The sequence below is a fragment of the Nannobrachium achirus genome (assembly GCF_963921795.1).
Source record: "Nannobrachium achirus genome assembly, chromosome: 2".
NCBI lineage: Eukaryota > Metazoa > Chordata > Actinopteri > Myctophiformes > Myctophidae > Nannobrachium > Nannobrachium achirus.
The window spans coordinates 7,512,777-7,530,408 of NC_137811.1; the positions used below are offsets into that span (position 1 = coordinate 7,512,777).

The 17,632-nt window shown below is 42.5% G+C and overlaps 1 protein-coding gene across 1 annotated transcript; it reads right to left on the bottom strand.

Annotated features, from left to right (window-relative positions):
* Positions 1 to 15,849: 15,849 nt before the first annotated feature.
* On the bottom strand, positions 15,850 to 17,001 carry LOC308296161 (3-hydroxyisobutyryl-CoA hydrolase, mitochondrial-like; the record flags this gene model as incomplete). The annotated part of the gene is made up of 1 exon (XM_080739316.1): positions 15,850 to 17,001. The coding sequence occupies one exon, from the start codon at positions 16,999 to 17,001 to the stop codon at positions 15,850 to 15,852; it is 1,152 nt and encodes a 383-aa protein (XP_080595442.1).
* Between the last annotated feature and the right edge of the window lie 631 nt (positions 17,002 to 17,632).

The following is a 17,632-nucleotide window of genomic DNA, read 5'->3' on the forward strand; positions in this document are numbered from 1 at the left end:
AATGGAACATGGATGGATGCAAGGAACACTTAGATACTCGACAGCTGACTTGCTGATGGAGTTCGGTGCATCACACTTTGCCATGGAACAATGGCAAATCCATCCTGTAAAAACATACTAACTTGGAAGCACACAATCACAATACTGGTGCACTTTGAGAGAAATTGTTATTTAATTTTGTGTGTGCTTTTGTTGTGTGATTTTTGTTGTGTGATTTTATTTGTCACTTTTATTCGTAAATGGTCTTATTTGCTCATTTAAACACCCATTTAACCCCCCCACCCATTTAAAGTTAAATGGGGATGTTTACTTGTATGTATTTCTCACTAGTATGTATTTTGTAAAACAAACTTGTGAAAAATACTATAAAAGTGCAGGTAATGAACAAAATCGTTTTTGAAAAATGGCATTGACATTGATATTTCAAAGACAAGATGATCCTTAATGGTCAAAACAATGTCAGAAATGAATTATACATGTCAGAATTAGTTGATTTAGACCTATTGTACCTGTTTTTACTCCTAACAATGGCCAAGTTATGGCCACGGTCTTTGGAATAGCAAAATGACCTTGACCATGACCTTTTCGAGGTCCAAATCACCCAAAATGGTCAAAACAATGTCAGAAATGAATTCCCCACACCCAAATTAGTCCAAATAGAGGTATTACATGTGCATATATACCCAGAAACAGAAAAGTTGGATTTTCATCATAGCCGATGGCAGCCATATTTGATATGGCCATTGCGCCATTCGTGCCACTATGGCGAACGAGCACCTCAGTGATTTTTCATGTCTAGGGACCCACTGACTCAGTTCAGGTGAGAAACCCCCCTAACACCAAATTGCGAGCAGGACTTTAAGCCAGGTACTGTATTAGACTGAGTGAGAGAGAGAATGAAAGCAGCAAAATAAATGAATGAAAAATAAATATATATTATTAAATATAAATTTCTTCATCAGGGTTAGGGTTAGGACCTTCATAGAGTACTTTGCTAGCCCTGACCGACCTCCACTGACACACACACACAGACAGACAGACACACACACAAGCTAAGTAACAAAGAAATACTGGCCTGGGAACAGTTGTTCAGCTAGTAGCTTACTAGCTACGGGTAGCTTAGCTAGCTTGTGTTCAAAGTAAGTGTTTACAATGCAGCAAGAACACACCTGCTCTGTGTAGTTTGATGATTTTTGGCTGCAAAACGGCGTCCAGCTGTTTATCTTTTATCTCCAGCTGAGTCTCCATCTCTCTCTGGAAGAGGTTGACCATGAACTCAGCCGCAGCATCCAGGCGCTCCAACACAAACACCCTGACGTTAATCTGAACACTACAAACATCAGCACCACGCTGCTGTTTGTCCAAAACACACAAGATCTCCTCTCCCACCGACGTCATGTGTTCTGTTATCTTCAGCCGTATGGACTCCATTTGACACGTTTTACCTCCTTTATGAGACATGGTTCACAACGATATGTTGTTCTCCAGCCTCCACACCACGAAAAAAACGCACGCACTCACTGGAATTACTTCCTGATCGACGTATTTAACGCATGCGCAATATAGTATCCTGAATACCGTGTGCCCTCTGGTGGAGGATGTGTGTAACTGTTACTGAATATAACAGACAGACAGGAGAGTGCAAGAGAGACTGAGTATAATAGACAAATATTACAGTTATGTGAAGATTTATACAGATGGGTATAGATAGATAGGGGTAGCATTTTATATTCTAGAATTTCAGGGTGGATAAAAGGATTAGTGTCGTGTATACAGCAGAAATTATTGCAATATTATTAGCATTAACATTGGGTAGAGGACATCTTTTTTTCCTTCTTTTTTTGTCAATTACGCATATTTTCTTCACGAGAGTGGGGTTAAGCTCATTTATGGGTGTTGCTCAGGAATGCCCTTTTCCTTTTTGTGTGCCTAAATTATGTTGTTTACATCATGTGACATGTGATTAGAGCAGTGGTTCTCAACCTGTGATTAACTTAATGTGCAACATTGTTTTTTTTATTATTATTTTATTTTATTTTATTACTGTTGAGTGAGAAAACAAAGTGTAAGTCTATAGAGGGTATCTGCACATTTCTAAAGTGACAATTTATGGACTTTTTAATACCTCTAAAATGACAAATTACCTTGACCAAATTGTCTAATAGTACACACTAAAAAATGCTGGGTTAAAAATAACCCAATTTTGGGTTGTATTATAACTCAACTGCTGGGTAACTATTGGACCGACCCAGCAGTAGTAGCCTAAATCTGACCCAGCATTTGTGTTCTATACTCTACCCAATTATAGGTAAAAATAAATCAATTCTGGGTTTATTCAAGCACAGTATATGTGTTATTAATTTACGGTTAACAAAATACATCTTAGATTTGGTCATGCAAAATATAGAAACACAAACCATGCTAGATTCTTTGAAGTAATTTATTATACAATATGGAAATAAGAACACAGAACACATTTGGAACATATTTGTCACTGTCAAGCATTTACATTTAATCACAATTTTATTTTATACTAATAAGATGTATAACAGATCTAAAAGATCTGTGCTGTGCTGAGCTGCAGGGCACCGGGCATCGGGCAGTTGACGTCACATGAAGAGAAAGGGAGCACTTGATTTGTTAAAAAAAGAAGAACAAAGAAAAACTACCCTCTTCCCCATCCTTCACAACCACTGCTGACAAAACACACAGAGCCGAGAATAAGAAAAAGTGCTCCTCTTCTCACTGCTGCTCAACACAGCCTTTAGACGACAACCATTCTTTAATTTGTGCCGCACACTTGTCGGATTGGGTACATTCTGTAAAAAGAACAACAATGTTCTCTGTCACTAAAATATGGATGTTATGCATAATCAGTTATCTCTTTCAGCAATATGTTTTGTGTTAAAATAGCTCTAAAACAACTCTATAAACCCTAGTGTGTGGTGTCTGGTCAAACTAGCTAGTTACCCTCATTCACTACAACCAGGCTCCATTCAGATTTTCTGTAAATGGTGCATTTATATTATATAGCGCATAATTATCCAAGGCGCTTTGCATAGAGTGTGCATTGCGTGCATTACATGCATTACATTCACACACACATTCATACACGGTGCAACCATGCAAGGCACCACCAACCTGCTCACCGGGAGCAACTGGGGGTTTAGAGTCTTGCTCAAGGACTCTTTGTCACTAACTCTGGGGGAGCCCGGGATCGAACTGGGAACCCTACGTATTCTAATGGCGGTTTCTCTATCCCTGAGCCACTGCTTGCGACAGTGTTCCCTAAATGTGCGCATGTTACGTTTTGGGAAAACTTAGGCCACATTCTCATAATATAATTCGGTTTAGTTTAGGTTTAGCTCCCTCTCTCTGCGCTCTGTGCGTAAAGCGTCTCCATTTGGACATGATTTGGCACAGAGAACGAGAGAGAGAGAGAGAGCGCGCGAGCAAGGGCGAGAGACCCACACATTGGCCTATATTACTGTATATTAGGCCTGACTGTGAGCAACTCCTCACAAATAATACACTATGCACGATCGAGGGAGCGGTGATCAGGGGAGGGTGCGGCCAGCATGGACCTTAGGCTAATGGTCATACATCTAATGAGAGCGGATGGTCTGGAGGGGGATTTAACCTTTTATATATAACTATGGATTTAACCCACACATGGCTCTATATACCACAATGTTTCATTGCCTGTATTTGAGACGGATGGATTCACACCAACAGTGAAGTGTTTGCTGTAGCGAATCGAAACCACCGTTTTTTTGTGGATTTGCATTTGTTTCTTTGATTCGAAAAAGAATACGGATGTGACTTCACATATGCCCAAACATTGTGTATTTTCCGACAATACGTTTAGAGGATTCGTTTTAATCGCAATAAAACGTGCCTGTGTGAATGCCGCCTTAACAAGCACATTTGCTACATTGTTGGAACTGCCTTAAAAAGTTCCTTTCATCAATTACCTGGGATGACAGCTCTTCCACGAGGACCATCATCTGTGGACTGTGGTGGTGCTGTGTGTGCGGTGCTATTTAACCTGGCCGATGCCCTCAGCTTCTCCCTTATGTTTCTCAGCCTTTCCTCCAGGAACCCTGTGGCTCGCCGTTTTTTTCCGTCCTGGGGTGTAGGCCTACCATATTTCCTGCCAAGAAATCAAAATCTTTGATGAATAGAGATTTGGCACATTGAGATATTGTGACAGCGTGGCCTTTGATTAGATTAGGGTTTTGGCTGTAGGCCTACTGTCCCCACACATCACTGCAGAGCATATATTGGGCTTAAAGGACAACTTTAGTTTTTTACAACAAGGGTTCATATTTTAGACTGTAATTAAAGAATATAAAAGATGGGTGTTAAAATTATTTCATTTACTTCTTTCTATGGTTTTAGAGATTCTTATTTCAGTGATTGGGGGCATGCGTACAAGTGGCTAAATATGTTATTTTACACAGAATAAGCATATTCCAACGCAACCTTTCATGGTTGGATGTGACTTATGGGGGCTAGAAGTGTTACTGTAAATAGCAATAAAGAAACTCCTGGCTTATTGTGTCTAAAAAGACATATTTAGCCACTTGTACGCATGCCCCCATGCGTACGCATGCCCCATATTTTAGCACGGTAAACGCGATAAAACAATAGAACGAAGCAAATGAAAACTTTTTAACACTCACTTTTTCTTTTCTCTAATTACAATCTAAAATATGAACCCTTATTGTAAAAAAACAAAGTTGTCCTTTAAGTGGATAAGAAACTAACAAACCATTGTGTTTATTCAATTTATTTCTGTGAATGATTACCAGAGAAGAGGGAGAGTGAGGGATATTATACATTAAAAGCCAAACATACATTTAGGAAAACTGCTGTTGTATCCTACGATGATCCCTTTAACAGAGCACTGGTTGTTTGTTGTCTCCACCAGCCGAAGGCATGGGGGAGAGTATGTTTTCCCCTCCGTCCGTCCGTGTGTCCGTCCGTCGGTCCGTGCGTCCGTCTGTGCGTGCGTCCTCGCAGTTTGTGAGCACCTAATCTCGCCGTTGGCCCGGTCGCCGCCAAAGTGAGCACACATATTCCCTGGATGCCAATCTAGAACCTCTGCCCTGAATTTTTCAAATGGGCCTTTTCTAGCGCCACCTATTGTCTGATGTTTGCAAAACACATTTCTTTGCACTACTCTTTCAGATTTTGTCCAAAAATCCTACAAATCGGTAGGCAGTATCTCGACAGTCATGTGATAGACACAGATCTGTCCGATTTTGCATATTCCATCCTGATTGGCTAAGATTGGCTTCCAAAGTTTGTAGGATTGAGCCGTTTTGAACAAAATGCCTCAAATCACAAACGCAAAGTGCAATTATCATGAAATCGCACACACACGTTCCCACTAGGCCGAGGAAGAAATGCCACTTATTCTTTTTTAAATCAGCCTCATGGTGGCGCTATAACAGGCCGATTTGTGGTTTTACCTATAACTCCACCGATCAGTTTCAAACTTTGTAAGCGCACTCCCTAGAGGCTAAGGATAAACCTTTGCCCTGCATTTTTCACATCAGCCTTTTATAGCGCCACCTTTGGGCCGACTTATGTAAAACACATTTTTGGATATTACTCCTTGAGATTTTATCCAAAAATCACACAAATCGGTCCACAGTATCTCTATAGTCATGTGATCAAATCCGATCCGTCTGATATTTCATATTCCATCCTGATTGGCTAATATTAGCTTCCAAAGTTTGCACGATTGCTACGTTTTTGAACAAAATGCCTCAAATCATCAACTCAGCTTGCGATTACCGTGAAATTTGCCACACATATTCCAACCGGGGTCAAGGAACAAATGCTACCTTTTTCACATTGGCCTGTTATAGCGCCACCAGCAGGTAGACTAGCAAAACACATTTTTGGAACACAATGCTACAAATCATGCATGCAGCGTCCGATTATCATGAAAGATCTAAGGTGAAGAATATATGCCACCCTTTTTACATTGGCCTATTATACAGTAGCACCACCAGGACGCACGGCCTGGTGGAGACCTGTGCTCGGAAGAGCACTGCTTCTAGTTATGAGCTGATATCATAGCACTAGAAAGCACGAGCTAGAAAGGTATGAGCTAACTGTGGATCTTTCTCAGAAAGGAGTTGAGGTCCAGGCAGGCATCAATGATGTCCAAAGGTTTATTCACAGGCAGAGTAGAAGAGTACAGCATTCCTCTTTGGCGCTCCAGAGAGCCACCACAGCATCCCACTCGCATCCCCAAAATCTCTCCCCACTAGTTCACTTCACCCCCCTCGGCCCTCTTCTCCCATTGGTCTATGAGGGGACCTGAATATCTTACAGCCCCCTGCTCCCCAGGAGAGGAGTCTAATCTGTTAAGTCAACTCTTAAGAAATAACTATTGCCTAAATTGAAGTTCTGTATATGGTTCTGACACAAGTAATGTTACAGTTATGTCATCATGTTGATTTACCCAGTAAGATTAATGCTGAAAGAATAAATCATTAAAGGAACATTTTTGGCTTAATTGCATGTCTGCCAACTGTTGTCCACCACTGTCATTTGACATCTGAGCCATTCACCAGGTGGTCTCTCTTGAATGCCACAGAAACATCACAGATAACACAGATAAGATATGATGAACTCAACCTGCCACAACTGTGTGCTTAACTCCACATTTCGCCAACTGTATCACTATAATGCAACTCTGCAGTTATAAGTTGCAACTAGAAAATATTGTTCCTTTGAAACAATTGTGGGCTCGCTTCAAGCCAGAAAACAATGGCTATAAAAGGACAAAATGTCAAGATCGCAAGCAGTGCTCTCTTTGACGTTACTGACGCAATCGGACGCTGCATGCGTGATTTGAGGCATTTTGTTCCAAAAATGTGTTATGCAAAAGTTGACCCGCTGGTGGCGCTATAACAGGCCAATGTGAGAAGGGTGGCATCTGTTCCTTGACCTAGTGGGAATGTGCTTGCAAGATTTCACGCACATCGCAAGCTGTGTTCATGATTTGAGGTGTTTTTGGCCACTTTATCGCTGCTTGCAGCTATATTTATTATTATTATTATTTTTTTGTGTGCACTTCATAGGCATGTTAGATAAAGGTCCTTAGATTGCGTGTAGAATGTTTCATGCAAATTGCTAAAAAGAAATCCTAGAATAAAAACGGGTTTCAGCGTTTCACAAATGCTCAAAATTATATAGCGCCCCCCTTTGGCCAATTGGGGTAAAATTGGTTTTAGTGATATTTGGACTAAAACTCTACATCTTTGCCAAATGCCATGAACATGTTACTTTGCATGTATGATTTAGAGGCAGAAGAATAATTTGCATAAAACTGCAATATTCATTGAATTATTAAAAAAAGCATGTTTCAATTTGAAAGAAATCCGATCTGACAGATCTTTATGTATTGGTCCAAAGTTCACGTAAAAAAGGTTTTGTGCACGTGACGCAAAAATTCCAGAATAAAAGCGGGTTTACGCGTTTTACAAACTGCTCAAAATGGCGGAAAATCGAAGGGCGGAGCTTACTTAACAACGACACAGATGGCTTCCGCTTGAGTCAAAGCACGCGTGTAACAAGTTGCATGTCTTCAAACAAAACGAGTCATGACTTATGCCCGTTTGAAGTTTGAATTTTCAAACGCTTCGTATAGCGCCCCCATTTGGCCAGATTGGTTTCAGTGATATTTTGACTAACCCTCTACATCTTTGCCAAACTTTGTATGCATGATTTAGAGACAAAAGAATATTGGCATAAAACTGCAATATTGAGTGAATTATTAAAAAATTATGTTTCACTTTAAAAAAAATCTGGTTGATCCATTTGACCGTATTGGTCCAAAGTTCATGTGAAAAAAGTTTTGTACGCTTAACGCAAAAATTCCAGGAGGAGATAGATTTTTACTGTTTTTCATATCATTCCAAATTGTGGGAGATCTAAAGGTCAGAGGTCAAAAGTCAGAGATAAAAGTTGTTTGGCATGAGGAGACGCATACGTGTATACAGGTTTCATGGCAGCACTTCAAACACAGCATGAGTTGTACCTGTTCAAAGTTTGCACTTTCGAAGGCTTCCCACCATTTGGCCGATTGCTGTAAAAAATAATAGCACACGTCGCCACAGTAAGCTGAACACATTGATGTTTTTATTTTCATTTTCTGTCTAAGTATGTAGGAGTAGAATGGAACCGAAGTGTTTGAGGAGAACTTGTCTGCTATGTCTGATAGATAAATAATGACAATATCTAAAGTGTGCTCGCCTTTCAGGCGAGCCCACAATGATTTTTTCTCTCTGAAGGTCCGCGATGCCATGGTCTCTATAGACTTCCATGTAATTCATAGTGCACGGATCGTGCACGCCCATGCCTAGATCCTCCACCACGTGTGTGCAGGCTGTTCACAGCTTTCAAACAAAAAAATCCGCTTGGAAGTCCATTCAGGCATTCATGATTAAGCAGCCATTATGTTTTCTTCAGATGTAAACAAACATGGCTGCCATGTTTGAAAGAATGGGTTGGTATGGGGGTTAAACATGCAATTTCGCGATCGCGATCATGCCATTTACATTTCTTTCAAAAACGGCCCAAACTCGGGAAACTCGGGGTTGGCACAGGGGGGGTACCTTTTCAAACTCGGGAAACTCGGGGTTGGCACTAGTAGTGTTAACACATTTGCTGCCTAACGCGACAAAAGTTTATTTTCCAGGTGAAAGAAAAAAGACAAATGTGTGCCGTGACCGGGAGCTATCTGTTAAATATGGCCAGATGGTGCGTTCATGGAGTCTTAAAAAAGATGTTTAAAGCACTGAAAAACCACGGCATAAGCTACTGAATGAATCAACTCATTTACTGCAACAACCAAGTTTCCCCAAGATATTCCCTTTGGTCCAGGCTGGGAGCCCAAGGCACCTGAGATGCTTATTTTTGTACTCTGGATGGTGCTGTTAGCTAGATTTTGGGTCACCAACTACTTCCGGGTTAACCAGCAGGTCACCTAAGCCACCCATCACCTACGTTGATGTCATCACCAGACCAAATTGAGCATTTCCTTTTATTTTGGGGAAAATGTAGCCTGGCATTAACTAGCCAGAATGATAACGTGGATTCACTCAAACGTTGAGTGAAACGTGGATTCACTCAAACTTCGGCCCATAGGGCGAGTATGAGAAATCAGACAATGATCATTTTCTGATTTCTCATACTAGTGCCGAAGTCCAGACTGATACCGTGGAGGAACGTGTGAGTGAATCCACGTTATCAGTCTGGCTAATGCCAGGTTAGAAAAAAAATGAGCACGGTCAAGAGCATAGTGGATGTGCCACTGGAAAGAGCCACTGGATGGCACTGTTGGAACACCATTTTTTTCCTCTGGCACCGGGAAGCTTTCCATACATAATGCTGATGCTGTACTGCATGATGTAACTAGAACGATGCAATTGGATATTGCAAGTGTGGTTGCTGTGATTCAAGTCACACTCGCAAATCAAATTCTGTCTCACCATTGGAATTTTTCCAATTCAAGTCATGAATTCATGAATAAATTAGTGGTCATATATGGAGATCTCTTTGTCAGTCCTTGTCACTTGTATGCCCTTATATGGAGATCCCTGATGTCATCATTATTAAGCCCATATCTTGGAATGACCACATATGGACATACTGAGTCAGTCTTATGTGATCTATGACATCAGAAACACAGGATTAGATGTTAATTTCCATCTAATCTGTCAGTCATCTCCATATTTGGGAAACTTGTTTTGTCTTCCTTTTTTGCATTTTACCATTCAAGTCAATGGAGAAAATGAATTCACTGATAAATGTATATAAATACATAAAAACGAATTAAGTGTGTTAAAACAAGTGTAAAGGCAATCGGTCAACAAAAACTTGCCAGTGAGGGATATGGTAATCTCGAAGCTCTTTCCATACGCGTGGTGCAGTTGACAGTAAAGAAGGTCTTGAGTGCATTTAAAAACGTTTATTTTGATGCAGGAAGATGATATTAGCATAACATAAGCCGGGTGTTTTGACTGCAAAGTAACCAATAACTTGTGTACAGAAAATAAACCGAAAATAACTCAAAACAAACAAAAGCAGAGCACGGTTGAAAAACTTTGTGGCTTCCCACTGTGATTGCCAATCCCTGGCAGCTGTGCCCCAGTGACACCCTAATGTAGACTGTGCCCCACTATTGGCCGACACCCCTATTCTCAGGTCTAGCAGTAGTCATGGCAACCACACAATATCACAATATCATAGCACCTTCAAATAGAATAAATTCATTTCAATAAAAACAATCAAATTGGCTGCAACACTCCGGCCCCTAATTGTTACTGTATAATAACACAACAATTCAACAATATTCAATATTGCAGCCAAATAATTCATAGTCCACGTAAGTTCTTTCAAACCGTAATGTTCATAGCTCAGATAATCCAATAGGGTTGGTAACCCCAATAATAGAAGTTGGGTTTCAGTCTTTTCAGCTTCCAGTAGAAGCCAAGTCTTTGTAATCAGTCGCTCCAGGACGTTGTACTTAGTCCAGACTTTAACAGACCGCACAAGTCCTTATCTGTTGGGAAAGGTCTGCACTACCTTGCCCAACAGCCAGGATCCGCGAGGAGCATCAGAGTCCGCTACATGACGACGTCTCCAGCGAAAGAAGTTCCTCTTGTCCTTTAGCCTCCACTGTCGTTTGGAATAAGAGTCATTTTTGTTGAAAAGCCCAGGTGGTAGAGAAGGTTTGCCTTTCAACAGGTGAATGTGATTTGGAGTCAGTGGTTCGATATGATTTGGATCCTCGGAGGTTTTTGTAATGGAACGGTCATTCAATATGGCTTTGACTTTGTTCTTTTGTTGAGCTGGGTCAAGTCCACTGCTGGAAGTGAGAAGATGTTCAACTTGCACTCCGTGAGAGGACTTGTCAGCTGCGTTTCGTTTTGTTTCAACGTACCTCCATTGTGAGATGTCTGTGGCTTCTCTTGTAGCAGAGATCTTGTTGGCGTGAAGGCGCTTTGTTTCGTTCCTTGTGTATTTTAACACTTTTGTGCTCTCTGTCCAGAAGATTTAGTTGTACAGCTCTAGTTGCAGTTCTGCGTTCAAGCGTCTGTCAACTCTCCAGAAGATTGAGTTGTACAGCTCTAGTTGCAGTTCTGCGTTCAAGCGTCTGTCAACTCTCCAGAAGATTGAGTTGTCCAGCTCTAGTTGCAGTTCTGCTTTCAAGCATCTGTCAACTCCCATTGTCAGCACAGCAGGTAAGAAGGTAGGAGTTCTCTCCCATTTCTTTTTCAGGCAGAGGACCCTTTGCTCAGCCAGATGGCAGTTGTCGGGCATGACAACATTGTCCTCTCTGAGAGGCAGCTTCAAGCAGTGATGTCCAATTTTGAGTTCAGTTGAAGTGTTGCCAACTTGTATGAACTTCAGATCTTCCTTGGACATTGCTGGCTTGTCCTCTGTTGAGTTCTCATTTAAGTCGTAGTTGTATTGCTGCACAAGCAGTTCCTCTTTGGGAGCAATGGAGATTCGGTTGGCTGTGATTGTGGGGCAGCTCCTCCCACTTTCGTTGCCTCCTCTCAATGGTCCGTTGACAACCCACCCCAGTAGGGTTCTAACAGCGTAAGGTCCTTTACCTCTGCTGTTTATCACTTCCCATGGTTCCATTACTTCTGGAGCGTTAGTTCCAATTAACAGCTCCACATCTGCATTGATAGCAGGAATTTCCACAGAGTCCAAGTATGGCCAAGCATACAGGTCTTCCTGTCGTGGGATGTTATCACGAGTCACCGGCATCTTGAACTGGGTGTAGACATCAGGCAACTCAACATAGACGTCACCATTGAGTGCAGCTACTTCCAGTCCTGAGATCGCGTGACTGTTGACAAAACTTTCTTGATTCATCGTTTTCATTAGGAATTTGGTGTTCCTTCCTCTCACTTTCAGCTTCCTCATCAGTTGCTCGGAGCAAAAAGTGGACGAACTGCCGGGATCTAGAAATGCGTAGGTCTTTAAAATTGTGCTGTCTTTCTTTACCTTGATCTTTACAGGCACAATTGACAAGACGCAATCTTGTGCTCCGGCCCCTATATGACCACATGTCTTGGGAGTGGTGGCTTCGCTCATGTCTGCTGTTTCTTGCTGTGTGTCCTTTGATTTCATTTCTTTCCATTCCTCTTCATGAATATGGAGAATGCTGGGATGTTTCAGATAACACACCTTGCAGGACAGTCGACGGTGGCAGTCCTTACTCATGTGTCCAACAGATAGACATCCAAAACAAGCACCTTTCTTCTTTAGAAAGTCAATTTTGTCTATGTGCTGCTTCTTCTCCATCTTGGGGCAAACTTCCAATCTATGGCCCTCCTCACACAGCAGACAGGATTCCCTTGTTGGTTCATCAGGTAAGTATTTCTCCACTTGTGATTCAGAGTTAACAGCTGCCACCGATGTAGCAAAACTGCTTCCTTTTTCCTTTGTGCGTCCCTGTGACACTTTATTTCCAACATTGAACTTTGAATATGAGACAGCTGTGTCTTGAATATCTCCATATAGTGGATCAGAAGCGATTGACACTTGCCTCTCAATGAAATTGACAACGTCACCAAACACTGGTTGGCGATGGCGTTTCTCCTGATGCTCAAAGGCGATGTTCCTCCATTTTTCCCTGAGTTTGTATGGTAGCTTCATGATTATAGCCCGCATATTTGATGGCATATTCATTTCTGACATGTAGCTAATGTCGTCCATGGCATTACAGCAGATGAGCAGGAATAATGAAAATGCTTGTAATGCTTCGATGTCCTCTGATTTCAATGGTGCCCATCCAAGGGCTTTCTCCATGTACGCAGTGGCTATTTTTTGCTCATTTCCAAAGCGTTCCTGTAGAAGCGTTCTTGCTCTCTGATACCCCCTGTCTGCTGGCATGTGTTGACAGCTCTTAACCAGCTCTTTAGGTTGCCCTCGAGTGTACTGCTCCAGGTAGTATAAGCAGTCGACATCGCTAGCAGCCTTTCCTTCCACTCCATGTTCAAAAGCTCTGATGAAGGTCATGTACTCCAGAGGGTTTCCATCGAAGATTGGGATGTTCCTTGGGGGTAGTGAGAGTGAAGATTGCTGTTGTACTAGTAATGCTGTGATGTCGTTTTGCTTTTGCATGATGCTTAAAATATTTCCTTGTTCCTCACTGTTTTGGTTGGATTGCTGTGGTGGATGTACAGTATTGCATGAATGATGATCAGATCGTGGTGGCATGCTGCCCTGGTCCTCCTCATTGACTTGGTGCCATTGCTGTGGTCTGTATGCAGCGGGATGTGACTGCAGAGATCTTTGAGGTATGGTTGAGTTGGGATTTGAAGCTTGGGTCTTTCTGGTTCCTTGTGAAGCGGTTTCTTTGGGGCGTGTTCCTGTTCTGTTTGACGTTGCGGCTGTAGTTGTGAATTGATGGTGTGAATCCTGTAGCTGTTGAAACTGTAATGGCATTGTGGTTTTAGCAGCTCCTGTTGGTGGGTTGTACTGGTTCTGATGTAGTTGAGTTGGCATTGCAGCTCTGCTGCCTCCTGTTAGTGGATTGCTGTATTGAGGGCTTGAATCCATAAACCGTGGTTTCATTGACATGGTTGTTTTACTTCCTCCTGTTGGTGGATGAGTGTATTGCCGGTTTGAATCCATTGCATGTGCTTCCATAGACATGACAGTTTTACTGCCTGATGTTGGTGGATTATTGTCGTTATAGCTTGAAGTTTGTTGCACAAATTGCACAGCAGATGGATTGAGAGCAGACCTTTGTTTTGACAGATACGAGTTCATTCCATTTGTGACCTTGCTTCCTATGTCAGACCCTCTCTTGGAAAATATGGAAACCTTTGCTGTCTGAGCAGCAATCAGACTTTTCAATTCAAGCAATTCCATCTTTTTCCTTATTTGTGCCTCCTGGGCCTCCAACTCATGTTTTTGCAATTCCATCTTTTTCCTTATTTGTGCCTCCTGGGCCTCCAACTCATGTTTTTCCTTTAGAGCACCCTCCATAGTCAGGAGTGCAGCTCTTTCAGCCTCTGCCTTGATGCATGCAGAGGCTGTTGAGGACCTTGAATGTCTTGAACTCCCACGTGACACATTTGTTTTACCACCAAGATTTGAAACACTGTCATTTGGACCAATAGTATCCACATCCTCAATTCCACTTGGCACAGCATTGTTATTTGAACCATTGTTGTCCAGAACCTCAATTGCAGGTGAAACATTGTTATTTGAACCATTGTTTTCCAGAACCTCATTTGCATGTGATGCCTCATTTTCATTTGAACCATTGCTTTCCAAAACCTCAGTTGTATTTGCATTGTCATTTGAACCATTATTTTCCACAACCTCATTTTCATTATTTGACTTGTCAACATTGATTTCATCATCATCCACCTGTATGCATTGCTCCCTGTTTGCAAGCATCCATTTTTCCATTTTGTTTATCACTCCATAAACCTTGTGCATTTGATTTTGAAACCATCCATTTTGTTTGTACATTTCATCCACAGGCAACAACGGTTTTAATGACTCATGCAACTTTGAAGTTTCCCCACACAGTTTCCACAGAATTTCATGTTTAATTCTCACTTCAGAAAAACTTTCATTTGCAACAATCATTTGATCCAACTCCTTTGCCATTTTACACAATTGCTTTATTCCAGAATTCCTGTCCTTTTGAATTGATAATATTTTTGCTTCCGCCGCTTTATACGTGAGTTTAACGGGTCTTTTACCAAGTTCATTTTCCAATTCAGGTTCAGTGACAGCGTCATTCATTTCTGTTTGAATTTCCAGATTTTCCTTGTTATTCATGGTGGCTTTATTTAGCGATCCGCAGAGAATTTATTATGAATCAATATGGGATTTGCCTGTATCCCGTTGCGTGAAGGCCACTCTCTTCCGCAACGTTTATTCATAAACAGTCCTACCGTGACCGTGACTCTGATGTTGTGGATGTGCGGTCCGCGTTCCACTTGCGGCCGAGCCGTGACGTAACGTAGCAGTCTGGAACTAAAACAATGAATGATGCGCTGTCCTTCTGTGTCCATCCGTGTCCAAAACGATCCGTGGAAGCAGAGTTTTTCTACTTAATGTAAAGGCAATCGGTCAACAAAAACTTGCCAGTGAGGGATATGGTAATCTCGAAGCTCTTTCCATACGCGTGGTGCAGTTGACAGTAAAGAAGGTCTTGAGTGCATTTAAAAACGTTTATTTTGATGCAGGAAGATGATATTAGCATAACATAAGCCGGGTGTTTTGACTGCAAAGTAACCAATAACTTGTGTACAGAAAATAAACCGAAAATAACTCAAAACAAACAAAAGCAGAGCACGGTTGAAAAACTTTGTGGCTTCCCACTGTGATTGCCAATCCCTGGCAGCTGTGCCCCAGTGACACCCTAATGTAGACTGTGCCCCACTATTGGCCGACACCCCTATTCTCAGGTCTAGCAGTAGTCATGGCAACCACACAATATCACAATATCATAGCACCTTCAAATAGAATAAATTCATTTCAATAAAAACAATCAAATTGGCTGCAACAACAAGCTTTAAAAGAATACAAAAAAAAAACACTAGAATTGTCACGTTTGACAGCTGACAGGGCAGCAGCAGAACACTGAGCTCTGTGTTAGTCAGTTACCCACTTCTTCCTCCCTTTTTTAACACAATTTGTTATATGTATGTGCTATTTGTGAATAACAATAGCTACATTGGATCCATTTGAACACAATTTCCATTTCCTGAAAAGTAACAGTTTTGGACATAGAGAGAAGGTAGAGAAGGCTTGGTGGTGACGGACAGACAGACAATGTGTTCAGAGGTGAAGGTCTTTGTCTCCCATAGGGGAGAAGCTGTGCTCTATGCTGTCATCTGCCACCTCCTGAAGGGAAGACGGCCTCCATTTGGGACTGTGGTCCTTATCGATAAGCACAGCTCTGACCCCTTCGTAGAAGTCATGGCCCCGCATGCAGGCCTGCGCCAGCCTGTACTCCATCTGGAGAACCTCCCGCAGGCTGAGGGACGCTCCGGCCTGCAGCTGCCTGAAGGTCAGCTTCAAGGACGTCGGAGACATCTTGGACAACGTCTCTGTCTGTTTGGAAGCGAACGCAGAGTCGTCCGTCTTCAGGTTGTGAACGATTTCCTCGACACTGCTGCCGGAGAACAGCCTGTCTATGTCTTGTACAAGCTGTGCCAGGACGAAAGGCTTGTGGGCATCCAGACAGGTCTTGCTGTGATGAGTGTCTAGTAGGCTGGCGACAGCTTCATTCGAAGGAGATTTCAGTTCCACCAGCTCATTCTCCAGGTCTGGGATCTTGCGTGACTCAATGAAGTGCGTGGCCACCCCTGCTCTCTGGACGTCTCGTCCTTTCAGACGGAAGCCTGTCAAGGCCAGAAACAGTCCCAGCTTCCCCGGCAGTCTGGGCAGGAAGTAGCCGCCTCCCACGTCAGGAAACAGCCCGATGGCCGTCTCTGGCATGGCGAAGAGTGTCTTCTCTGTCGCGACGCGAAACTGTCCGTGAACGGACAGACCCGCGCCCCCTCCCATAGTTATACCATCGATAAGAGCAATGTAAGGCTTCTTATACCCCCCGATGGTGTTGTTCAGAATGTACTCCTCGCGGAAGAAGTCTTGAGCCAGAGAATAATCGCCCACCTTGCCCGCTTCTGTCACCGATCTGATGTCTCCTCCAGCGCAGAATGCTTTCCCCCCTGATCCTTTAATGATCACTATGTCCGTCTCACTATCTGACTCCCATGTCTTCAGCTGGGGGTAGATCAGTCGGACCATATGGATGTTGAGAGCGTTCAGAGCTCTGGGTCTGTTCAGGGTGATCACTCCTGCACAACCCACTCTCTGTAACAGAACCTCTGGTACCGCCTGGCTGGACATCATGTGTCCTTGAATTCCTTGTGGTCTGCAGATGGACCCGAGTCTGTACGTAGACTTCAAAATGAAGGCTGACATGTTTTCATCAGGTTATCCTGTCCACTGCCTTTGCTGCTTACTCTCACTCTGCTGCTAAGTTTACATCCGCATAAGCTTATGTGGAGATCCACTTGCCCAGAGCCACAGATCCGACCACTATGCCCATATGTGGTCATGTGCGTATATGGAACAGAGATACTTCAAACTCAGAGCACGCATCAGATATGCGGTTGTCGAGAACCGCCAATCCAACCAAAATGTCCATCTATGGGCATGCCAATGTATGGGTATGGGCATATTATACAGATGACATGACGGGTCTACATATATGGAGATAAAGGGGCACACAAAGAAAGACAATTGACAAAGCCCCCAACACTATATGACTAAGACATACTGATTGGATTGGCTGTAGAAGTGACCCTAACACACTCTAGAAGTGAGGGCCAAAATCTTTGTGTTATTGAAACCTTTTGTTCTTTCATTAACCTATATATTTATAATATAATTGTGACCGTAGGTCGCAAGTTTACTATGAAAACTGGCACATCTTGTCCACGTATCCGTGTATCTCTGAAGGTCACGCCTGACAATGTGTTTGCCCTGACACATCACTGTGACATCACAGGTGATATCACAGGTGACATCACCTACTGTATGTAAAAGTCCA